At 47.4% G+C, this 24,596-nt stretch overlaps 11 protein-coding genes across 11 annotated transcripts; 4 read left to right on the forward strand and 7 right to left on the reverse strand.

The window, feature by feature from the left end:
• Positions 1–1,183: 1,183 nt before the first annotated feature.
• On the reverse strand, positions 1,184–1,814 carry EYB26_000860 (uncharacterized protein; the record flags this gene model as incomplete). The annotated part of the gene is made up of 5 exons (XM_054260174.1): positions 1,184–1,216; positions 1,267–1,361; positions 1,446–1,533; positions 1,599–1,720; positions 1,802–1,814. The coding sequence occupies 5 exons, from the start codon at positions 1,812–1,814 to the stop codon at positions 1,184–1,186; spliced, it is 351 nt and encodes a 116-aa protein (XP_054116149.1).
• A 608-nt stretch (positions 1,815–2,422) lies between these two features.
• Positions 2,423–3,072, forward strand: EYB26_000861 (uncharacterized protein; the record flags this gene model as incomplete). The annotated part of the gene is made up of 3 exons (XM_054260175.1): positions 2,423–2,437; positions 2,496–2,673; positions 2,738–3,072. 3 exons carry the CDS (start codon positions 2,423–2,425, stop codon positions 3,070–3,072), a joined length of 528 nt encoding a protein of 175 aa, XP_054116150.1.
• A 252-nt stretch (positions 3,073–3,324) lies between these two features.
• On the reverse strand, positions 3,325–4,577 carry EYB26_000862 (uncharacterized protein; the record flags this gene model as incomplete). The annotated part of the gene is made up of 3 exons (XM_054260176.1): positions 3,325–4,297; positions 4,354–4,407; positions 4,483–4,577. 3 exons carry the CDS (start codon positions 4,575–4,577, stop codon positions 3,325–3,327), a joined length of 1,122 nt encoding a protein of 373 aa, XP_054116151.1.
• A 318-nt stretch (positions 4,578–4,895) lies between these two features.
• EYB26_000863 (uncharacterized protein) lies at positions 4,896–7,067 on the reverse strand (the record flags this gene model as incomplete). Its single annotated transcript, XM_054260177.1, has 3 exons — positions 4,896–5,787; positions 5,847–6,112; positions 6,168–7,067. 3 exons carry the CDS (start codon positions 7,065–7,067, stop codon positions 4,896–4,898), a joined length of 2,058 nt encoding a protein of 685 aa, XP_054116152.1.
• Positions 7,068–7,862: 795 nt separating this feature from the next.
• Positions 7,863–9,301, forward strand: EYB26_000864 (uncharacterized protein; the record flags this gene model as incomplete). The annotated part of the gene is made up of 4 exons (XM_054260178.1): positions 7,863–8,135; positions 8,186–8,552; positions 8,612–8,811; positions 8,864–9,301. 4 exons carry the CDS (start codon positions 7,863–7,865, stop codon positions 9,299–9,301), a joined length of 1,278 nt encoding a protein of 425 aa, XP_054116153.1.
• Positions 9,302–9,571: 270 nt separating this feature from the next.
• EYB26_000865 (uncharacterized protein) lies at positions 9,572–10,702 on the forward strand (the record flags this gene model as incomplete). Its single annotated transcript, XM_054260179.1, has 3 exons — positions 9,572–9,598; positions 9,671–10,022; positions 10,083–10,702. The coding sequence occupies 3 exons, from the start codon at positions 9,572–9,574 to the stop codon at positions 10,700–10,702; spliced, it is 999 nt and encodes a 332-aa protein (XP_054116154.1).
• A 317-nt stretch (positions 10,703–11,019) lies between these two features.
• EYB26_000866 (uncharacterized protein) lies at positions 11,020–12,378 on the forward strand (the record flags this gene model as incomplete). The annotated part of the gene is made up of 1 exon (XM_054260180.1): positions 11,020–12,378. The coding sequence occupies one exon, from the start codon at positions 11,020–11,022 to the stop codon at positions 12,376–12,378; it is 1,359 nt and encodes a 452-aa protein (XP_054116155.1).
• A 225-nt stretch (positions 12,379–12,603) lies between these two features.
• EYB26_000867 (uncharacterized protein) lies at positions 12,604–13,061 on the reverse strand (the record flags this gene model as incomplete). The annotated part of the gene is made up of 3 exons (XM_054260181.1): positions 12,604–12,761; positions 12,838–12,936; positions 13,010–13,061. 3 exons carry the CDS (start codon positions 13,059–13,061, stop codon positions 12,604–12,606), a joined length of 309 nt encoding a protein of 102 aa, XP_054116156.1.
• Positions 13,062–13,130: 69 nt separating this feature from the next.
• On the reverse strand, positions 13,131–15,805 carry EYB26_000868 (uncharacterized protein; the record flags this gene model as incomplete). Its single annotated transcript, XM_054260182.1, has 5 exons — positions 13,131–13,166; positions 13,325–13,442; positions 13,497–13,584; positions 14,088–15,591; positions 15,638–15,805. 5 exons carry the CDS (start codon positions 15,803–15,805, stop codon positions 13,131–13,133), a joined length of 1,914 nt encoding a protein of 637 aa, XP_054116157.1.
• Positions 15,806–17,769: 1,964 nt separating this feature from the next.
• EYB26_000869 (uncharacterized protein) lies at positions 17,770–19,035 on the reverse strand (the record flags this gene model as incomplete). Its single annotated transcript, XM_054260183.1, has 1 exon — positions 17,770–19,035. One exon carries the CDS (start codon positions 19,033–19,035, stop codon positions 17,770–17,772), a length of 1,266 nt encoding a protein of 421 aa, XP_054116158.1.
• Positions 19,036–19,772: 737 nt separating this feature from the next.
• On the reverse strand, positions 19,773–21,985 carry EYB26_000870 (uncharacterized protein; the record flags this gene model as incomplete). The annotated part of the gene is made up of 2 exons (XM_054260184.1): positions 19,773–21,600; positions 21,681–21,985. 2 exons carry the CDS (start codon positions 21,983–21,985, stop codon positions 19,773–19,775), a joined length of 2,133 nt encoding a protein of 710 aa, XP_054116159.1.
• Positions 21,986–24,596: the final 2,611 nt, after the last annotated feature.

Consider the following 24,596-nt stretch of genomic DNA (forward strand, 5'->3'; position numbering starts at 1 on the left):
GCTGCGTGCTGCTGCTGCCTTGGTTGCGACCCCCCAATGATCCGGCGATATGCGCCGAAGAGTTTGAAAGCAGACCCCCCCCCCTATTCGAGTAGCTCTTTACCGGTCATTTCCCATCTACTGTTTGTCTACGAATAATCCTCGCCCCTTGCTCAATGCTTTTTCTAACACAACAGAGAGGCTGTACGGTGTATACATGTTGAAAAAGTGCGTAGGGTATACCCCTCCTTCGACCCCTCGGTAGACCCACAATCCCGAACAACAAATTCTCACCTCTGCTTCCATGTGCAGTCGCAAAATTCTAAACACGTAGCGTGTCAGTGGTGGCTATAGCTACGTCCGAACTACATACAGCCTTGAACAATTAATTGTAACTGGGAAAATTCAAAATTCCTCTCTTGGGTCGGGTCGTGCTGCAGACAAACTGGGCAGCAACGCCAAACGGGTCTTTCGGGCTCAAAAATTTCATCCATTGCTGCTTACCCACATCATATCCTCGTAGTAGTTAAAACTCGAGACAGTGCGCGGTCGTGCAAAACGTACCTACTAGGTATTATGATATATGTTGCTAGGGGGGAAAACTCTGCGGCACTGTCGTCAAGGTTGCTGGTAGTGAATTCTTAGTGGCGGTTGAGTTCCACATGCTCGGCCTGAGCTCCGCTCAACATGATTAACTCGAACTGGTACACATAGCACATCTTGATAATCAGACGATGATTGGAGGATCTGTCCTGTGATACTATCTGAGCAAATTTTGGTGTTTGCAAGTTGCCACGGTTGACCTAGAGTTAGTTTAATGTTTTGTTACCGTTTGATAGATACGAACCAGATTCAATCCTGTCTTGCCCGTTTGCTACCCTACCCGTACGTAGTACGTCCTAAGTTTATTACGTAGAACGCACGGGAATTGACTGTTGGCTAGGTTAAAAAAAGAAAAGACATGTAGTTTGCTTAAAAGTGTCTAGTCGTAACTAATCCAATTGATTTGTGTGCTGTGTATCATGCAAAAACTCAACGCCAATAGCTCATGCGGGGTATATAAAAAACCTTTTCAACGCCGCACGCTAGTCAACCGTAGTAAGGGGATGCGAATGATCAATCGCTTAGCTCTCTTCAAATGAAACCGTATCCAATGCGTATGTGTCCAATGCGTATATATCGTAAAAATGATTGGTGTTTCTCATTAATCTCTCCAGGTCTTGGCGCAGGTGGTGCACTACAGCCGAGTTAGACAGACAACAAAATATCAAGAGACTCGAAACCCACCCTCAAAAAAGTAGTCATCGGCTCGTCAGCACTGCGAATTTGTAGTTGGTAGAAATAAGCATACTCGCCGTTGCAAGTATCCGATGGACATTGAACTAAAGAGTAGAGAAGATCATCAGCCCATTTCATGTCTAGACGTCGTCGATATCGCGCAAAGAACGACGACGACAAGATCATACCTGGAAGTTTATCGGCATTCTTGAACATTTCCTCATCATTGAAGACTACTTCCACCTCCTTTTGCTTCAACACCTTCTCTTCGACATACTATCCAGCTATCAGCATACGGTGTTCGTGGTACCCGGAGACTCGTTGGAAATTGCTTCGCTTACTAGACGATCGATCACAAACTGATACGGACAAGTGCGACATTGGAAGCGATTCACACCCATTGGGTAGGCCGTCGAAGGGTCGGCTCGAGAGACGGTCAGCGCATTGCTGCAGTGGGGACAAACTAGCAAAAAAAAGCAGTCAGTTTCTTTCGTCGTAGTTCGCGAGGTACGAAGGATGCGCGCAAGCAGCGCAAAGGACATACACGTCAGAGGCATGTTTGATAGAAAGTGTATCGTATCGTTCTAGCTGTCAAAACTTGAAATCTGCAGATGAGGTTCTTGCCGCGCGCCAAATTATGCAAAGCTCGACGGCATCAAAAAAGCAGCTCGTGCAGTCCGTATTGGGTTAGGTAGCGGCAGGCGCTGATTTAAGCTGTGGCAGTTCTTTAGGCGCGGGGGAATGTTGACGATAAGACCGGATAATTAATTCTTCCGATAGACGACATATTGTTTACCAGTCTGTCTGGGATGTGTACCTGCCTGGAAGTAATATTTTTGACACTTCATTACAGGTGAAGATATTCTTTCTCTGAATACGCGTATCTTTTAAATTTGACCTGAAGCTGCTTCTCTCCGCTTATTATCCCGAATCGAAGGCCTCCGATACGACCGCAATATAACCACCAACCCCTCCTCCGTGATTGACATCCTCGTTTTGAACATTATTCTTCTTGCATATCTTCAATTTCGGATCAATATCGTTATACACATATTCTTCTGGTTTATAGCGGTATCAGCAAGACAACTCGCCCTTGATATCAGCGAAGTGCATATTCCCTGAGTTCCGGCTTGTAATAGATTTGCCTATTCCAGGCAGCAGAGTAATGGCAGACGATGAGGTATTCGCACCAAAAAACTCGATTGGATTGTTTACCACTAACACACTAATTTACTCAGGGTGCATCTCCCCGCGAATTGGTCGTCGAGGCCTGCCGACGGGACCAACAACATCTCATCGAACAAGTTCTCGATAGCATGTCGGAGAAAACCAACGAGGAGGTAGCGGAGTTCTTCAATAATGTCAAAGATGCACTGGGAAACTATGCCCTACATATTTGCGCCATGTATGGTAGCTGTAAGTGTCCAGACATCATCCCCTCGGTGCTGTTCAATCTACTAACTATGCATGTCTTGCTTAGTCGATGTCATGGACTCCCTTTTCGATATCCAATACTTCGAATGCGACCCCCTAACCCGCCTCGACCAAGATACCCCACTCCATGTAGCAGCCCGTTTTGCCAACGAGAAAGACCCAGACTTGGGTTTGGAGATGATTGAAATGATGTGCGATGCAGGCTGCGACCCGCGAGTGCGAAACAAACACGGTCAGAAACCGGTGGATCTTGTCTATGGCGATCATAAGGATATCAAATCTGCTCTTCAGAAAGCTGAGTATATCTTGAATGAGAATATACAGGTTAATGAGGATGAGGATGCAGAGGGTGACGCTGGTAGTGCTAGTGATAGCGACTAGAATGCGCAAGGATTTGCGCGAGATGAGATAGAGGAGGATGCTCTCACGAACATAGAGCGGTTGTCATTAATGAAGCAATATTCTTATCATGGATCAGCGCTAAATATGAGAAGGGATCTTGTATACACTGCGATCCGTGTCATTCTCAGTCTACGATTGTACATAAACAAGCAGAGTATCACGCACCTCATTAGGGTTTATTCCCGAAGGCTCTCCCGATCTCCATTATAAAAATTTAATTTAATAGAGTAATCAGACCCAACCCTGTGCAAGTCGTAAGCGATACTCAGCTACAACCTCGGGTGTCACAGCTGAACCACCACAAACAACAACCACAACACGACTATCGGGCCCCAACTCCCTTTCTAAGACAGCACTCCTCAACCTCTCACCTAGTGCAACATCTATGGATACCCCACAAGCTGGCTCGACAAGGATACGCATCTCATCCGCGAATGTAACCACCCCCCTAGCCGCTTCGGCATCGGACACCACCACACTCGTAACCTTGACTCCTTCCGGTGGTTCACGCGCATTTTGAAAGGCTTTTGGTGCCACACACAGGGCACCTAGAGTAGTTGCTATGGATGTAATTGCGTCGAGAGATGCCAGTTTCCCGCTCTGTAATGAGTAGGCGAGGGAGTCTGCTCCTTTGGTTTCGACGGCGAGCACATCCAATTTCTTTTCCCTTGGCCCGGCTGTTGGATGGGATATGTTATATTCACTAAGGCCGTGGATAATACCATTGAATAACCCCCCTCCACCGACGCTACATATAACAACATCTGCAGGGAACTGACTGTCGTCCCCGTCCTCACGAGCCGGTAACTGGTCAACCAGCTCAGATATGATAGTAGAGTGTCCTTCCCAAATGATCGGATTATCAAAAGGATGCACATATACATTCTTGACGCCATCATTTTCGGCAACATCTGCAGATTCCTGCTGCTTCGGCACATCGACGAACGTCTCCCGAAGAAACGTATCGGCTTCAAACCAACTAGCACCATGTTGTAGCACCTCGCTTGCACCAGCCGCACGCAGCTTATCAATCGTATGCTGTTTTGTGCTATGAGGTACAACGACAGTGCAAGCACAGCCCAACTCGCGTGCGGCCACTACAGCTGCTAGACCAGCGTTGCCGCCTGAGGAGCTGTAAAAGTGTAGCTTTTTGCCATTGTTTGATGGATCAGATAAATGGGAAAGGATCAAGTTGCCGATTCCTCTGTTAACAGTCAGTGATTTTATGAGATAAAGGTTATGGATGAACATTTGACTGGCCTTGATTTGAAACTACCAGAAGGTTGTAAACAGTCCAATTTCAGGAAAATCCGACTAAAATATCAAGACATCAATTTAGTTACAAAATTTCCTATTAAGGTGATTTTGACGGAATCAAATCATCCTTACCATCCTGCCACCTTCGAGAGTGCCGCTGATTCAATCAATGGCGTTTCAATCCAAGGTTTTCTTCTCTGTGATTGACTGGGTGCTATCGAGTGCATGGCTATGTATCTGGTATTGCTTGAGAGTGATAATAGGGATTTCAGAAGGAATCGATTGAAATGCGTGGTTTATATATATCGTAGTTTCCCTCCCTTGCGCCTTGTGACATGACTTCGTATAATATCGCGGGTTAGTGATAAATTTTGAACATCTAAACCGTATTCTGATTGGACAAACCGATCTACTTCTGGTGGAGAGGATATGATTGGCCGTTAGGACATATTAATTATAAGCTGATTGGGCAGTATTAAATTGCATATTCTGCAAAATAACTATGACCTATTTTCAAGCCCTAATGGCAACCATGCCTGTACCTGCTAGTTGCTGCGAACAGTAATCCTATAAGAGCCTCCCTTCATGATAGAGATCGTCTTCGTCTCTTCGCTTCCCCATTTTACACTCTTTCCATTCAAAGTCACTTTCGACCCTTTCCCATTGACTGGCGGAATGACAACAGTGCCTTGTGTTCCTGTAGGTACCTTGAACGACAGTTCATACGACGACGACTTTGTAGACTCTCGACTCCAAGCAGCCTGGAATCGACCCAGGGAAGAAGTAAACCCTCCTTCGACAGAGGTCAAATCACCAAACTGCGGCGCCAACCGCCATGTTGATCCAGCCCGGCCGGTGAGAGACAGACCAAGAACGTAGTTAATCAATGCTGACGTGGGTCCGGCTGACCAGCCATGTGCGTGAGAGATGTATGAAGCATCATAATCATATCCACGGCTGCTGCGATATCCGAAAGTTGCGTTTCGAAGGTAGCCTTCTATCACGGTACTTTCTGTACCATTGGGGTTGTTGATGTACCAACCCCAAGAACGTCGGATCAAGTCTAATGCTCTGTCCGATTGTCCAGCCTCAAAGTGGGCTTGAATCTCAAAAGAGGAGATGAACGGAGAGATATTCTCAGGTAACTCTGGGGCAACGGCTCCAATAGGTGTCCAGTTTTCGGTCAGCCGTTGGGAAATGCCCTGTACGCGGTCCTGATCAACAAGTCCAAATAGAATAGCCATACTGTTTGCATCTTGAGGATATAGAGTTGTCGCGGTTGCGTTATCCTTGAATGCACCGTATGCATCATCGAAGCAATCGGCATTGACAGCTACTGCCAGATCCTTGGCTCTTGCGGTCCAGTTGCTGGACAGGCCAGTGGTGTCACCAGCCCATTCAGCAAGCTGTGCCCCCGTGTTCAGGGTATGGTATAGACTATAATGCTGTTAGTGATATCGCGACAACATCGATACGGTGTATAGTAAGTGACTTGCATCATCTGAGCCTCAGAGTTATTGAATCCCTGCTGCCACCGAGCCCAATCTCGGGTTCCCGTAACGTTTAGCAGGCCGCTGGGACCAACCTTTCCGTAGACATAATTCATGGCTAGCTGGTATTTTGCCCAATTTAGCTGAAGGAAGTCTGTGTCGTTCGTGAAGAGGACACAGTTGTATGTTCCAATCATAGACCACATATGATAAGTGTCAGATCCTTTCTGGCTCAGGGGCGGACCTGATTCCGCAAAGGCACCAGTTGAAGCCTAGTTATCGTGAGCATGGATAAATACGTTGGGGATGGTTTATGGAGGATCGTACCTGGGTATTGTACATAACCTGCAATCCATTCTTCACACTTTCCAAATCACCAATACTGACAAAAGTTGCAGGAACTGCAATTCCCATATCTCCAGGCCAAACAGCACGATCTCTTTTCGCACCATCAACGATGATAGTATCTCCAGGTCCAAGGGTGGCATTGTTATCCCATCCATAGGCCACTGCAGGGATCTGACGACCAGTGTTTACAGGTACCATATTGGTCTGGATGGTATAGGCACCACTGTACCAGATTCGGTTGAGAAGTTCATCGTTACTGTGGAAGTAACCCTGGTAGGCGCGTAGATTGGACCATGTCGGAAGGAACCCTATCTCTAGGGTGATATCATTCACCTCCAGAGTAGCATCGCTTGTGTCATTGGTAGTAAGGAACACGGTCAGATATCTGAATCCACCACGCAACTTGTTGTCAGGGATGGTGTATACACCCTCTCCAGCTTCTGTGATGTAACACGTGAGGTAACCATCTCCCCGCTTGAAAGCACCATTCGAGGAGTCTGAGAATTTTCCAATCCAGTTCTTGGCCTCGCTGAATGCTAGATTCAAGGCTGAGCCTGCAGCTGAAGCCGTATAGTTCACGGAGACAATTCCACCAACTTCAATACCAAAGTCAAAGACAATCTGAGAACCATTTCCCGTCAGGACATTGTGGCCAGAGCCTACTTTGAAGTCTGTCCGTGAATCGGAGGCTTCGAGAATACTTTGCGGACGGACTTGACGTGAAGCAGGAGCATAGATGTTCTTCTCCCATGCACCGGGAAAGGAAGTATCAATGGGACCGGTGCAAGTTGTATTCCTCCAGCAGTTACCAGCCTCTGCTGTAACAGAGAGGGCCAGCGTCCAGAACTGGACGAGGCTAATTTTGCTTAACAAGACCATAACGAACTTGATAAGGTCAATCCGTTATTCAGGAACAAGGAATAGCGAGTCCCCAACTCCAATTTCCTACACTCCCATGTCCAAAATCTCAGGGCATGCATGGAACAATTGCTCTTAATATCATAGCCTAATTAGGGCTTTCGATTGATCTCGCCACAATTCCTGCCAACTAATATCCGAAGTAATATCCCGAGCAGCACTCACTAATAATAAGCTACTGATGCTTGTTAAGCATATTCTTCCTTGATTCGCGGGCAATGCATATAGCTATGTTAACAAGCACCACAAATTCGAAACTAATATGCCAAGTCATTGGTGGAAATATTGAAGCATCCCGCACTTGAGGAGTCCATGTGCTTCCCCAAGCCCTACTACAGCCCGCACATCCAGAGCGATTCTCATAGGATGCCATGTTTCCGTTGAAAATTGTTTCGTCGTCGATTAGGAAAGTAAAGAAGGCGATCGACCCCAGACTAGCTTCATTCCTTTCCCCCGCAATTGGAATTGTTGGAATCATGATCGGTCACCATCCTCGCCTTTCCTGATACAGTGTTTATTGACCCGCGGAAAATGGTCGGGTCAATACAGACCGAATTAAACGAAAATGGGAGCATGGTGCTTTCAGACGGGAAAATTCTTGGTCGGGTCAATTTCAATGCTCAATTATGTTGGTTAACGTTGTAGTCGAAGAAAAATTATCATTAAAGGAGTGGGCGTAAACGAATCTGCTGGTGGTGCAAGTCAGATATAGATTTCACATCTAAATCGTTGCCTTATGAGCAAATACCATTGAGAATGTATTGGCTCAGGAACCTTCTACCTCTCACTATCTGTTCGACAGCTTTTGCAGCAGCGGCCTCCAAGGGAGGAGTATGGCAAAAGGGCAAAGTCTGTAATGTAACGGCTCTAGGAGGGAAGCGAGACGATGTCCCGAACATCCTAGAGGCGTTCTCGCGCTGTGGAAAAGATGGCACCATCGTCTTTCCCGAGGATCAGAATTATTGGATTGCAACTAGGCTCAATCCTATTGTGAGCAATGTTGTAATTGACTGGCGTGGTGTGTGGACAGTACGTGATAGGATACACTCTATGAAAAATGATATACTAATCGATGACAGTTCTCGGATGCTCTCGACTACTGGCGCAACCACTCTTATCCGATCACCTTTCAAAACCACCACGCTGGTTTTGTTCTAACCGGAGACCATATTACCATTGAGGGACATGGGACGGGGCAGATCTATGGCAATGGTAACGCTTGGTACAATGTCGAACAAGGTGTCACCCAGCCTGGAAGACCGATGCCTTTCGTCTTCTGGAATGTGTCAGAAGTCCTTGTAGAAGATTTCACTGTCAAGGATCCTCCTTTATGGTCGTTGAATATCATGAATGGAACAAACATGGTCTTCAACAACATTACATGCAATGCAACTGCGGTAAATGCTCCATATGGTACCAATTGGGTGCAGAACACAGATGGTTTTGGTATTAAAAGCCCATGTCCAGTGTATAGACGAATGAAACGGGGCTAATGCATTTTCTAGATACCATGGATGCAAACAACATTGAATTGAACGGTTTCACGTATCAGGGTGGAGATGACTGCGTTGCCATCAAACCACGCTCTTACAATGTCCGCGTCTCGAACGTAGCGTGCCATGGTGGTAACGGCATCGCCATTGGTAGCCTTGGCCAGTACCTTGAGGATGCTTCGGTCAAGAATGTGGTGATAGACAATGTCGATGTATGTAGAGTTGAAACGACATCCATTGTGAAAGATGCTAACCAGCATACAGATCATCGGTTATAACAAGGATATGCACAACGCGGCTTACATCAAGACATACATGGGCGGACGAGTCCTACAAAGATCGTACGAAAGTGCCGGCTTGCCAAATGGTGGTGGTTGGGGTACAGTCGAGAACATCCTCTTCTCGAATTTCAATGTTCAAGGAGCCAGTGCAGGTCCTGCCATTACCCAAGACACCGGAGATAATGGAACTTTCAAAGGAACCAGTCTCATAGCCATCTCGAATGTTGCCTTTGTCAACTTCACAGGATATTTGAATGGAGTCTCGCGCGCCGCTTCGGTTTCTTGCTCGAATGTTCATCCATGCTATAACATCGATTTTCAGAACGTGGATCTTCTTCCCTCACAGAACGCGACGGCATACGGCAATGTTACCTGTTCATACATCGAGTCTGGGGGTGTCCGTGGTCTTTCTGGGTGCTAATGTGTAATATATAGTCACGAAGAGCATATTAATAATCTGAACATTGGCTGTTCTGTTGTGTTGTAGTTGTAGTTGATCCAAAAAAACAGAGGGCGGCCCCACTGTAGTTATGGCAGGTTCAAGCTTCTAGGTAATTAACGCGTCCCGCGCGTCTTCGATATCGACACTCCTTCTGCTTCTTCAGCAAATCCATGTTTCTCAACGTTATTCGATATAAACAGTTTTCAAAAAACACATTAAAAAGTACTTTCAACGCTATATATTGCAGCCATGCCTCCTGGACGCAAACGCCGTGCTGTACGTACTCGTTGACGAAGAATTCCGTCGCGACTCAATTTGCGCCGCACTTGTATCTAACAATTTATCCAGAACGCCGAGCAACCAAACAACACAAATACAGACGATGAAGGACGTCCTTCACAACGCCGGCGACAATCCCAAGATAATGCGTCTGCATCCGACGCTAGTGAAGACGAGGGACATCGCGCCCCGAGCAGCACAGATGTCATGGTGAAGAAGATGGTGCGACTGGCACTATCTAGCGAGTACGCACGATTGCCGATCCGAAGAACAGATATCAGTGCAAAAGTATTAGGTGAACAGGGCGCAAGGCAGTTCAAGTTGGTGTTTGATGAGGCACAGAAGGTTTTGCGACATCGGTTTGGCATGCAAATGATAGAATTGCCGGCGAAGGAGAAAGTGACCATCACTCAGCGTAGGGGTGAGTATATTCGCATGGCATAGAGGTCGAGATCTTATAACTGATTATGTATCTACTTAGCGGCGCAACGTGTCGAAAAGCCATCTACAGCTACCAAGTCCTGGATGGTAATGAGCACCCTACCTCCTTCGTTCCGCACGCCGGAGATATTACCTCCATCAAAAGCGCCGACATCCTTCCTTGACAGTACCTATACAGCGCTCTACACGTTCATTATATCAGTCATCACTCTATCAGGTGGCTCCATTCTCGAACAAAAGCTGGATAGGTACTTGAAAAGAACCAATATCGAGCAATATACGCCCATCGACCGTACAGATCGTCTACTACAACGGCTGTGTAAGGAAGGATATCTGGTCCGGAATAGAGAGATGGATGGCGGGGAAGAAGTCATTGAGTACATGGTTGGGCCTAGGGGAAAGATTGAGGTCGGCGAAAGCGGAGTATCTGGTTTAGTAAGAAAAGTTTATGGGCGGAATGCTCCTGCCGAAGGAGAAGCGAATGATGATTTTGAGGCGAAATTGGCTCGCAGCGTGGGCTCAAGGCGTACGGTGAACCAACCAACTGAGACAACTGGTGCTACTGCTGTTGAGGAAAGTGGTCAGAATAACAGGCAGAATCGAAGAAGCACAAGAAATCGAGGTGTCGGGGATAACGACGATGCAGATTATCGAGGATAGAAGCTTTTAAGACGGGCTACACAGTTTATATATGATGATACCCATGTTGCTGAGTTACTGCATGAATTGCGGAGACATTCAGAATGAATGCCAACAATTAAGTTCAATTCCCTTCCAAGTAATAGCCTTCCTGGTTCTTTTGAATCTTGGTAAATATTTTTCTACAAAAAATGCGTTCCTAAAATGATGGTAATGAATCACGTGATGGCAACCGATGTTTGTCGTGTCGTCATTCCTTTTCAGAGTGAAACCGCAATTAAAAACAACACAATTGATAAAAGAGTGAGCCTAAAGAGCATTCTCTGAGTAACGTCAAGATGCTGCCTCCAACTGCCTGTCGACAATGTCTACGACAGGTACGTCCGCGTCTATTGGCCCGGACTGCAGACTCTTCAGTCGGATCATCTCGTCAACTGTCCACCAGCTCCAGCTTGCGTTCCACAGCTTCTCCCAACAAACGAGTCGGAGAAGTCAACCCCCTTCGATCTTCGGTACCTCCACGAAAGCCTAACCAAGCCCAAGATGCAGCTGCTATTGCACACTACAGACGTCGTATGGCGCTCTCCGCGGCCGGTATCGTCCTATGCGGTGCTACGATGTATGGGATGGTCAAAAGCAACGCTTTTGGATTACCGGAAGACAAAGATAAAACGTCCAAAGAAGGAGAAAATAAAACAAAGAACGACAATTCGAATAACAGCAGTATCAAGCTTGACGGGCCCTCCGAATTCCCCAGCAGCCCATCCGTGATCCGCATCCAAGGTCAAGACGGCGCCGAACAGGTCGAGACGGGAAACAGCTCTGTGCCGCTATTTCCGACAACCATTAAACTCCCCAAGTCAATGAGCGACATGTCATTGACCCCCGGCCAGGACTTGCCTATTGCGCCTGAATCTGAAGAGGAATACCAATTGCTTGGATTCGGAATACGGTCTGTCTCGTTCCTGTCAATTCAGGTATATGTTGTCGGCGTGTATGTGGCCAAGTCAGATATTGGAACCCTTCAGCGACGACTGGTCCATGCCGGAGTGCAGGCCCCTTCTATTGGGGCGGAGGGTCAACCCACCACCGTGGGTGCGGCAGCAGCAGCAACGTCGCTTGTATCTACGGAACGGGATGCGTTGAAGAAGTTGCTCCTTGACCCCGAACATGGCGAGGCGGCATGGACCTCGATACTGAAGGAAGGTAACATCCGCACTGCGATTCGAATTGTGCCGACACGCAATACGGATTTCATGCATTTGCGGGATGCTTGGGTGCGACATATGACGAACCGAGCACAGAAGGACATTGCTAGAATCAAAGAATTGGAAAAATCAAGCGGTGGTCAGGTTGCACCTCTGCGCAGTGAATTCGATGACGAAGCCTTTGGACAGGGAATCAGTGAATTCAAGACCTTGCTTGGCGGCGGATCTCGTAAGAATATCCCCAAGGGGCAAGTCCTCCTTCTGTTACGCGATCAACGGGGTGCCCTCGATGCGCTTTTCCAGCGGGATCCTAAGGAACCTATTCAATGGCTTGGTCGAGTTGCCGATGAACGGGTTAGTCGTTGCGTGTGGCTGAACTATCTTGCTGGTAAACAGGTTGCGAGCGAGCCCGCAAGACAGAGTATCGTTGAAGGTACCATGGGTATTGTGGAGCGGCCTGTTGGGACTGTTACGCAGAAGGTTATCTAATTCCAACCTGTACCAGATGGATCTCTCCACTTCGCCTACTTTAGATATGGTTACGATGTTGTAAGATAGAATGCAAAATCGATGTATATATGTAATCTCTCTTAAACAATTGAATCATGAATATGAACTTAGGCTATATTGTAATCGCATTCAGTCTACCGCCTAATCATATAAAACAATTGCGAAACAATAGGAACGATTAATTCCTTAGAATAAACAACTTATTTACAAAGCACCAACATCCTTCAACAACTGAGGCAACTCGTTCTTGCGAGCCTGCAGGTCGGAGTTTCCACCAATGTGCTGCTTGTTAATGAAGATGTTGGGGACGGAACGCTGGCTGGTGATTTCTTCGAGAGCGTCTTGGATAGCGGCGCCGTCATCTATTCAAAGCAACAACAACAGTTAGTTTTCACAAGTTCTTCCCCAATATAAACGAATATCGCGAGGATGACGTACCAACTTGATCCAACTCGAGAACGTAGTATTGCGCACCGAGACTGGTCAAAAGCGACTTTGTCGACTTGCAGTATGGACAGTAGGACTTCGAGAACACAACTGTTTTTAACACTGCGAGTCAGCAAAAACACACTCACACCGACGACAAATCGAAAAAAAGGAGTAAACCCACCAACTTTGTTCTCGTCAATGATATTTTGAGCCTTAATCTTAGCAGCGGACATCGTGCCGGGAGATAACGGGCGAGCTGCGAAGCTGCCGAAAAGTCTGGTGAATATGGCTGAAATGGTGGGCTAAAGAAGGTATGATTGAAGGACTAATGCGGCGTCCTATACACGAGTATATTAGTCGTGATGTGACTGCGTTCGCTGATGAAGGGCTGATATATGTAGTGAGGGGAAGCCGAAGGAGGGGTGGTGTTGCACATGGCTTAAATATCTCGGCACTTTGCGATAGTTAGGGGGAACGGATGAAGTCATTCTCGTACCTTCTTTCGTGATTTGTATGATTTGCTTGATAATGCGAAGAAAGGGAAGAAATCAACAAGAATCGCGACGGATAACGAGCCGAATGAATGATGACAATTAGTCAGGATGAAGGGCAATCTGAGAATTAGTCAGATGGAGGACGAAGATGGTGAGTTTGGACTTTCCACTTGCGTCACTTTTTTCCGATTTGTCCGAGGCTGCGAGGATGAGTAATCAGACACGGGTCGAGCATTTGATTGGGTGATCGGATCTACATGATCTATGCAATCGATAAGGACAAGTCATAACTTATGAGTTCAATGCTTGTTTGTTATGTATGTATGTATGTATGTCTGTACGTACTCAATCAACACTGCCATCCGAATAGCTTAGATTGACAGAAAAAATAAAGCAGAGTAGACGACAGGATCGAAAACATGTTCAAGACAGAAGGGGAAACGCGACAAAGAGAGCAATAAACAGTGTAGACGCCGGAAAGACAGCCGGATAGAACACGACTTTGACAATATTTGTGCTTGAAATAACAGAATCGCTAAAAGAAAGAATGATCAATTAAAGACAAGAGAAAAGGAAACGGCTCCGAATAAATAACATCTGTCCACAGAGACCGCCTTGGCCCAACAAAATAACAATATAATAGTAATTCAGATGGATTCTCAGAGAATCCTGGGTATTTGAAACTCAAGGGAAGGAAAGAAAATATCAAAGTAAAAAACAATGGCCAAGCAAGGATGATTCACATCACAATACAACATCCGCAACCCTTTCCCACCTTCTCATCTTCTTGAGGCGAAGGTGGCAAGTTTCGTTGCACTCTCTGAGGTGCTGGCAACGCAATCTGTGGCGCTGTTTGTACTTTCGGCATAGTACTGTAATTGGTTCCGCTTGTTCCCGGACGTGTAGGTTCAGGGCTCCTTGGGGGTTGAAGTGGCCATGGGGACGTCGATTCTGCTGCAAGGTTGTCCCCATCAGTAGTCGCTGCTTCATTCTTTACCTCTGGGGCAGGCAATTGCATTGGCTCGTCAGGTCGAACAGCCAATGGCGCGAATTCACGGTCATAAGTCGTCGGAGTCTTGCCCTCCTTCTCCCATTGCTCCTGTTGCATTTTCTTTGCATGAGTCGGTAGCATTTGCTGATCGGGTGGTAGTCGAGGATCCGGTTTATACATAGTGGCCAACCAGGGTGGATCACCTTCAGGGCGGTTCGCGGATGTCGATGGACGGTTGTCTCCAGATCGTGTTACAGGTCTGTCTTTTGTGCTACTTCCAGAAGTGGCTCGCGGTTTGACTGAGGCCGACGGTTTGCGATTATTGGGCGGAGCTGACGACTTTCGCGCGGTGCCTTTCGTGGGCGCTTTCTTCGTAGGAGACGACGGCGCCTGTGCAAGAACACCGCCTCGACTACTAGGCCGGCTAGTGGATAATGGGGGCGTTGTACTATCAGCAGGCTCCGGAGAGGCTTCAGGGGTGTCAATTACTGCTGATTCATTGGCTCTGTGACTTGGGGAATGGGATACGCAGTCTTCGTCTTCACTGCCTATGGTGCGAGCTCGAATGCGCTGAACGGAGGACTCACGATCATTTAAATCAGAGACCTGATGAGGACTAGAAGCTAAAACGGGGATTCGTGAAGAACTCTTCTTCAGGGCCGGGCTTTTATAGAATTTTGATGAATCGTCAAACCCTTCAACAAACGACGCTGCAATTTCCTCGGGTCGTCGCAAATCCCAATTCGCTCTTTCGACTTCAATTTCTTGTTCATCGGAGTCTTCGAGAGGTATTGGTGATTCTAGCTGTTGTCTCTGTGAACCAGGCCAGGGTTCTGTTTGCTCTGAAGGTGTGGCAACGGTTCCGTTCAGACTCTGGGTATCGTGGCTACGACCACGCATGCTGCTCGATTTACTGCCCGTACGCACCTGCCGTTGAATGCGCATGGCGGCTTGTTGTAGCTCCTCGCTCTCTATCCGTGCCAACTTGTCTCGATGAATCCAGTTGTCGTCATTCACCATAACCTCAGGATCCACGGGCGTCTTACCAGATTGTTCGCCCTTCCAAGCGTGGCCATTGTTGTAAGAGTCCGCCATATCTTTAGTCGTAAGTCCGATTTCACGTCCGTAATTGTCATGCGCGTTACTCCCACGCCTTGAGCCAGTTTGTGATGAGGTACGAGAACGAGGATTGCCATTCGGCGTCCGGTGCCGGTAGCTGGATTTATTGTAGAGGGAACTGGATTCATTAGATGTGCGTTTCGGCGTTATAGTATCGGCCTACAAGACGCATTTATTAGTACTTTGTCTTGAATGAAAGCCATACCTGAGAAGAGGCTTCAAACAATAGGTTCAAGGCGCAGAAATCGAGTATTCTGGCAAAGGAGCCACTCACCTCTTGTCCTAATGGGACAGCTAGGTCCCATGCCGTGAGAATATTTGGAGGAGATGTCAAAGCATCTGTGGAGGATATAGCAGTCGCGGTGCCAGCCATCCCAAGAATTTGGATTATTTTCTCCGGTATGTCCTTGAAACCCAAGAAGTTGCAACTGCTCTCTCCGGGGGAAGTCTGCAGGTGTAAAATTGGGATTCACTTTGGTCTATTCAAGCTGTCGGCCTCCCATCAACACATAACAGCAGTAATCCGGTGGTTGTGTAAAAGACTTGGATTGTAGTTGGTTTTGCCCCACCAACCCCTAAACGCTATTCAAGAACCTTGAGAACAAGTTCCAAGGCGAGGACTTCCAGTCAGGGCACAAAGACATCAGGCAAAGCAATATTTCCTGTAGCCTGGATACCGCGTATATCGCCGGTGCCGGAATGTCCAGACGCCACTAGATATACTCCACGGAATGAATACAGGTACAAATCGTCCTCGTGTTTTGCAAAAGAAATAGGCCTGCGGGAGGTGGAGACAACCGAACTAAGTCTTTTCTCGGTTCCGGTTCGGGAGGTAGTTGTTGATCTCTTCAAATGTATATTTGTTGATTGATTATATCATTCGAATATGTCGTTGAGTAATTATCGCAAGGAGGGAATGGCAATTGTGGCAGATAAAATCTGGTTGGGGTTTAAGGCGGAAGTGACAGATGTGACCAGAAGCCGCAGTCGATTCGATGGATTGGTCACAGTGGCATAATTTTGATCTCACGGTAAAGATCGGAGGGAATTTCTGTTGATTAAAGAGATGGTTTGGTTGACAATATGATTGTTGCAAGCCGCAATTGCTTGGATGGTTCGCTAGGCGAAGTCGATAGTTGAGAGTGAGAAACAAAGGAGAGGTAGAACTGTGGAGAGATGACAAGAGGAAAGATGGAAAGATAATGAGGGGAACTCGCGCTGGAGTCGAAGAGGAGTAAACAATAATTAACGTGATGTATTTTGCGTGAAAGAACAGCAGAGACAAGAGATGCAAGGCGCAGAGCAAGAGCTGCAAGACAATGAGATAGAGCAGGAGGCGGTTAACTTAGTTCAAGACCGACGAACGTTGTTACGTTGAATCAATAGCCGCGGATTGATGGGATGAACATATCAAAAGAGAAAAGACGGAATGGGTAAGCACGCGGGGTGGACAAGGAGAGAAGAGAATGCTTTTATTAGAATTGACAAGCGGCAAACTGCTGTTCTGTTGCAATTGCATGCACAGGTTTGGGGAGGAAGATTGTCGAGATTGACTGAGAAGCTACGAAAGAGCCGGCTCAAATTGGCGGCGGGACCAGGAGAAGGCTCCTTTACGTTACATAACGGTAACTTACGGTACCTGGCTATTATGCTACGGGCACTAATGTTTGTCTGTGGTACCAACGATACGTCTTGTAACTATATTACACATACACCTTCCTCTTTCTCCTCTCACTTTCTGTTGGCTTTCTTTCCTTTTTTTTTTTTTTTTTGCTCCAGCGACTTGCAGGATTTTACTGGACCCAGGCCAGAACAGGTGACTAAGGCAACTTGTAGATTAATCACTTTTGACTGGCCAGCTGCTCGTGGCTGGAGCTTAGCTTTGTTCAAATATGGACTAACGCCCCCCCTAACTACAGAGTAGTGACTTAGTAAGTAATAGTCCGTATTAACTACGGGGTACACTTTAACTCACGACTGGCACAGCCTGTAATGGTGAAGACTCCGTGGGCTATCCAGATCAATACTAGTGCATACATGGTTTGCTGGAGAACTCGGTCATGTAGATAAGAGAGTGGATAACCAGATTGACGAGAAGGGTTTCTTCTGATTTCCTCCCAAACAATGATTTGAATCGCCTTTTCTATGCCAAAGAATAAACGACGAGAACATAATATATCCAGAAAGAATAACCCGAGAACGTCACAGCAAGAATGACATACCCCACGTCAAGAGACCAATGCGATAAAAAAACCCAATTGTTCCGTCAAAAGTGTCTAACTTCCGCTGCTCAAATGTAACCATGATGTCAAATATGAAAAAAAGAAAGAGATGCAATCATGAATCCTGAGGGCAATGTGCATCCAACTTGTTCAACAGCCCTTGTGCCTCTTTGATCAACGCTCGACGAGCTGGTCGAGCTTCCTCGGAATCGATACTGTCCGCTTTGAGGATAACCTGACTCAAGATCGTTTCGTTGAGAAGTTTATGTTCATAGCTGCGCGCCTTGGGATCCGTAGGTGGATGTGAAAGATGTTTTTCACACAACGGTGCCAACTCTGTACGTAGATACCGAAGCAATGCATCTACTTGTTCGGTCGGGGTGGAAAATTGTTGTAAATTTGGTGCTGGCGAAGGTGTCGCTGAGGAACGCCCAGCTGAAGTAGGACGGACATCTGATGGTGGAGCGAGGCTATCCTTTGAGGGCGTCTTTCTGGTCTCTGCAAACGTCGGTTCGGGTGCGAGATGTTGCGGTTTCTTCTTTTTCTTTTTATTACCCTTCTTCTTTCCACTTCCACCACCAGACGGTGGGTTTTGATTGCTGCGGCTATCCAGACTCAAAGCTTCGCTCCGACTGCCTGCTTCGCTACCAGAAAAGCTGCTGGTGCTTTCGCCGGGTCGTACCTCGGATACGACACACATGACTTCCGAATTTTGCCTGAGACCTTCATCTTTACATGGTTTGGCATCATCTCGCAACAATTTGCCCTTGTAAAGTATTTTAATTCGGTTCACATCGGACGTTCCCGTCTTCTCGGCAGCGAGACGTCGAAGTTGTCCAACGGTAAGATCGCCGTCGTCAATGGCATACGGGGGGAAGTGTAGAGGATAAGTCACCCCTCGGTGTTTGAGTAATAGAATATCTGGCGACTCGTCTTCTACATGATTGATTTCTCTTCGTAGCACTCGTCGTCCTTCATTATGCGATTGCTGATAGGGTCGAGGAGGTTGAACGATGTCGTCACTCGTAAGATACGAATAATCACTGTCGCTCACCTGCGGTGGTACAGCCGGCACGTTATAACCGTAGGACGGCGTACGCCGGAAAAATCCAAAGGTGTCCCGCCAACTCATTGTGACGATAGTGAGAATTCCAACGATGGCTGTAAGGGTAAGAGCGGCGATGCTGAGCGGAGAGGTGGGATTTACGAGAAAATTGTCGATAAACGAGGATAAATGATCTTTTCCTTTGCCTGTTGCTCCCAGTAATGAAGATGATCCCAGAGTTAAAGATGAGAGTTGACGAATGACCTGCTGCGGGTACGAGATGGAAGCCTCACCCAGGGAGGACAAAGTCACGGGCCAGTCCGGCAGCAGAGTCATGGAAGCCTCTGCGCCGTTGTACAGAGTGTGGAGGAGAAGGAGATAGTAAAAGGGGGAAGCGGGGTGGTGTGAGAAAAGGAAGATGAGAAGAAGAGGTGGGGAGCGGAGGATCCTAGCTGGGAGAGGCAGTTCAGAAAGTGAATGACATGATAGCCAGAAGTTCTGGCCCGGTGGCGTCTCGCGGCAAGCTCAAATCGCCGAAAGCGGGCGGAAGGTTAAGCGCGGGTTGTTAATGGTAGCCTGGACCCACTTGTATGGAGAAGTGGTCAAAACGAGAATGCTGCCAGTTTGAGTTCTTCTTCAACAATCTATACAATCACAACCGTGGTCTCCTGATAGGTTATGTATGATACATTCCTCACGTGGGCTATCGCTATCGCAAAAAAATATCTGATGTCCACATGGCTGCTCGGTCAAGTGGGGGCATCTGAAATGCCAGCTATTATAGGAGGCCTGAATTCAACATACTCTTCTCTGTATGTACTAGTTAACTAGTACTGTGCGTAGGACCTTTTGTACCTCTTGAAAACCAAGCAGACACGCTGAATTCGTTCAAATGTTCCAAAATTATATCCGGCAAGTCTGACTTGCACTGGGAAATTATGTACTCTAGTAAACCGGTCTACAGCCGGTTAAGCAATCACACTTTAATATATATACAAACAACCCGATGAAGACAAGAGAGCAACAACGCCTTTCGCCATGCCAATTCATGAATCAAACCGATACCGAGCAACTCAGAGTCGCACGTGCCCGTCTGAGGACCTTTGTCCAAATAAACCTCCAAATATCTTGCTGCCTCCCTGAGTAGAGTCATTATTGGCGCCCGAGTTTCCCCGGTCCGAATTCAGCCATCTCGGCGTACTAATGTTTGAAAAGTCGCCTTGTAGCCATCGTGGAGTGGACGCCGTATCGATGGTGTTTCGGACCCGGTGCGCGAATGACTGAAAGAAGTTTTCTTCTTCGGCGGCTCCGTCATCAATGATGGTAGTGGCTGTGGTCGCGTTTGCTGACGATGATGGCCCAGTTAATGGAGCCCGAGACGACGATCTTGGTAGAGTTGATGAAGAGGACCATCCGGGTTGAGGAGAAACTGCGCGCGAGATGTTGAGTGAGGTAGAAGAGGAAGACGAAGCGAGACCGGTATTCCGCCCGACATCATGAGATCTTGAAGTCAAACCCAGAGAACCTAAACCAACCAGTTCCCGTTCAATGAGAGCACGTCCTTCACGCCAGCCTCCCGTTCCAAAACCGCCAGGGTCCGCTTCGGGATCTTCTTCATCATCTACAAAGCCAAAACCAAAGACCTTCTTGATTCGGCCATACAGATTAAATATGGTGGCACAGACTGGAAGAAGTACGAAGACTGGAAAGTAGTCAAATCCTTTCCCTAGGGGCGTGAGATTGATATATTGCCCAAGAAATTGGTAGAATGTCGTGTCGTGGCGCAGTTCCCTGGGTAAAAATGTGAGGAAGTTATAGGCCAGTGGTACAGTCAACTTCGCAACCTGTCCCGCATACCAGCAGGCGCTCTCACCATACGTATTGCGACGTACCAAGGCTCTGTTACCCCACACCTGAGCATCATTGACGCCTTTGAGGGCAGCGGTACACATATACAATAGCCACATGGAGGCTATCAACTGACCTCCCAGTCCAATCTGGGCCTTGTCCGCCTTAGGTACTAAGCTCAGGCTGATAAGGCACAGCTTCGGGGCAAGTGCTTTGACGACCTCGGACCAGATGACGCAGAAAGATGCAGCGGCAAATGCTGCTCCCATGACAAGTCTCAGGCCCGGGAGCACATGCACATATATAACATACCGCATATACGGGGTAATAATCCCGGCTCTGCGCGAGTTGGACCCAGTGTCAGAGCTACCCACAGGACCAAAATCAAGCTTCTTCGACGCAGCTGAGTTGAGAATTGTCTGATATTCAGAGGCTGAGCGAACGAGGCGATCCCATTCGTCTACGAACCGTGCTTTTTGATGCCGTGCGCGCTGTAGTCGTCGTGACAAACCTGCCAGGTATCGTTCTGTGATTACCGCGGGGACCGCTGTAGGTTCCGCAAGCGAATGCAGAGCCGTAGGACGCGAGTCTGGTATATTTGAATAGTCGGCAAGTTCTTCAATCCAGTCGTCGAACATGCGTGCCATGCCAGTCTTTCTCAGCTGTAGCTGAGCTACTTGAGCCTCGACTTCCTCCAGTTCGGTTATGGCATCCGTCAAACGGTCGTGGATCTTTGGGGCATGAGCCTGAATCCTTCGTAGAGCATCGGCATTGTTGGCTTTTCGGAAGAACGATCGAGGGATGGAGACAAGACCATGACCCATCAGGTAAATAGCCAGTATCAAACCCCACACGTAAGCAAGTGCCATGACCAGCGATTTGATGGAAGTGAAGTCGAATCCATTCTGGATGGAAATGTAGATCAGGCCGACGATACCGCAGCAGAGGACGGTAAATTGGTATCTAGCATTGGAGCGCAAGGAGTACATCAAGCGGCTTTTGGGATCACGATATCCGGAGTCAACGAAATCGCCTAGTAGAGGTAGAATAACCCTAGATCGGAAAAGACGGAACATCATTAGAAACTGTTTCGTAGAGGGAAAGAAGCAAGGAAAATGGTCAGGAAGACAAACCAGGTCAGGCAGAATATCAACCAGTATGCTATACGCCATAGTATCAAAACCGCGTGGCTTGGTAGCCAGACTCCATTTGTGCCTTTTCCCTTCTCTCTTGAGCTTGATGTCAAATCCACCGGAACGAGAAGGACGACGCTGGCGGGAAGGACCAAAGCCAGAAAGACGGGAACAGTTATATATGCGGGAGTCGCACGAAGGGTCAGAAATCGTCGTAATAGTAACAAAGTGAGCAAACAGATAGTGACGAAGGAAAGAGTCAGAAAGATTGTTGAGCCGATAGGGGTTGCGGATGACGTTGCCATGGAGGCATACGCCGACTCGAGAGCATCCATGTCTATATAATCGGTGGGAAAGTAACGGCGCAACTTTTAATCATGTTGGAAATGGCGAAGCGACGATTCCACGTTACTGAAAAGCGGCAGATGGCTGAAGATCGAAGTTGAAGCGGCGAGTGTTGTATATGCAGGCAGAACTTGGAGATGATGACTGCCAAGGAAGCGATGGATATCGATCTGCAATCATCACGTGATGGCCGGAAATCATCGACCAACATGCCAATCAAAGTGGGCGGGTTATTTGTCCTAAAATGGGATGCTTGTTTCAGATGTGAACGATCATCTTGTGGAAAAAGACCCCGATTAGTTAGTAGTTACACCAAGGTGATGAGCCAGGAATAATCCGCACTACGAAGCAAGGTTTTTGACTCTTGACCAGGAATTATTCTACTGTACGGATACTATATATTCACAATAACCATTTCCAAACTCAGATTATACAAGAAAGACGAAATATACTACGTACTACGAGTAGTGGGTACTGACTGAAGCTTACTGTGAACTTTGTACATCTTAAAACTGCTGTCAAGTGCATCGTGAGAGCTAACTGTATACATAAGCTCGTCTCTGATTGGCCGTTATAGCCCTCCGGTTCATCGTAGAAAATGTACTCTGTAGAGGCAAAATTCGTATGTGTATATATATATATATATATATGTAGTAATTTTAAGCTATTTAATTTACATATACTACACATTGCAGACTTTTTCATCGTCCTACATAGATACACCCCTGTACATGCTCACACTGCATTTCAACCAGTCTTCCAGTGGACATTCCCTCATGTCTCCTTGTGTAGAAGAACCAACATCGAGGAACAGACAAACGGCGGCATCCTTGAGATTCCATATCGTACCGTCATACGTAACGCAAAACCATGGATCAAGCAGACAAACCGACTGGGGTGTTTCAACGTCTGCGCATAAACGCATGGTAATCCTTCGTATGAATCGAATTCGACACGAAGAAAGGTGGATGTCCTCTGAAGAAGTCTGGTTGGACTGGGCGTTTTGGGGGGGGAGGGGACGCTAGGAGCCAATCGTCCATGGACGCCAGCAACTGATTAGGACTAGCATGACTCTTTGGAGGTCTAGTGGCGGGCTAATAATCAGACTAGCGATGCCATCGCGGTGGGTCAGTCCGGACGGAGCAATAATTACACTGCTTATGATTGAGTACCTGCCCTAGTAGTACACTTACTCCGTACTCTACTTACATGCGACAGCGTAGTCCTCTAAATCGCTCACTCGTCAATGACTTGATTTATCCCACATCTGGCTCGCTCGATTTTTCCTACATCTCCAGAACGCACGGTTGGAACAACATACGTACTATGAGTCTGTCTCGAGCTAGGAAGGTGGGCAGAGGCTGAGCTAGTGTGGGTTGAAGGTGGTTCCTAACGGTCTGGAAGGGGACCACTCAGTGGCTGTCATGCCAATCGCCCTCCAATTGGGCTAATTTAGCACTGGCGCTTGCACAATCCGTGGGCCGAGTTTAATCAGTTTCCGATTCTCAATCACGCTGTCAGCGTTGGAACTGCCTCGTACATTGATGCGGAATGGCCCTGGCCACTGATAGAAACCGTACCCTTATTTACGTCCCTCACAAGGACTATCAGAAAATGTCGCATATTAAATAACTACGTAGTAAGTAGACCGGCACGGGATGGCCTGAGACTTTGACGGATGCCGGTTGTTGATCATTGCAGCCCTGGGTCGGGTTGGTTACACGACGTCGCTGTTTATCTTCCCTCTTGTCGCTAAGCTCGCTATCACTCGCTTGATGGTTTCTCCTCCAAAATCCCTCTCCCTGCTATAAAGAAAAATAACGTATATAGTATGTTGTTGTTCTCACCATTGACCAAGCCGACCGAGTTTACGGGCCGAGTCCAATCTTGCAGTGATTGGGACTGCTCGTCGTGAAATAGTAGTTGAGAAAATAGAGGCTGCGGCTGGACAGTACGTACAGAACTAGGTTTACGTTTCTTAGCTGTCAAAGAACGATGGCTTAGGCCGAGGAAGGCACTTTCCCTGTTCATACCTACCTACCTGGCCCGAATACGAAAACAGCAGGCCGGTTTGTCTTCTTCGCTCATGGACCCTCGTGACACGCTGTTGTTTTTCACACTTCACGTGCAAATAGATACAACGAATAGGGGGTTGAGCATAAACAATCAAGTCGCTGGCAAACGCGGAGCAGGTGCTTAAAATTGTTTACTCACACGTTTGCCCTCATCGAGAAGAATCCCAAATCAATTTCTGTTTGGTTGTCGAGTAATTTTACAGTACCTATTACTTACCCAGGTAAGCGCCCTAAGGCACTAGTTACCGGACCCGCCCTGCTCCCCTGCCGGCAGCCTATCACAGCGGCTGCCACTGCCCTATTCACCTCACTTTCTGATTGCCCTTGCCCAACCTTACACTCCTTCCCTCAGTTCTGTTTCTCACTAAGCCTGACTCGGGCCCCAAAAAGACAGACGGAGACTAAGACTCACACCAAACAGCAACCTCAGCAAATTCCATTCATCCATCATCCATCTCCCTCCTACCTACCCTCTTTTTCGTTCGCTTCCCACACC

Source organism: Talaromyces marneffei, chromosome 1, assembly GCF_009556855.1.
Source record: "Talaromyces marneffei chromosome 1, complete sequence".
NCBI classification, from domain to species: Eukaryota; Fungi; Ascomycota; class Eurotiomycetes; order Eurotiales; family Trichocomaceae; genus Talaromyces; species Talaromyces marneffei.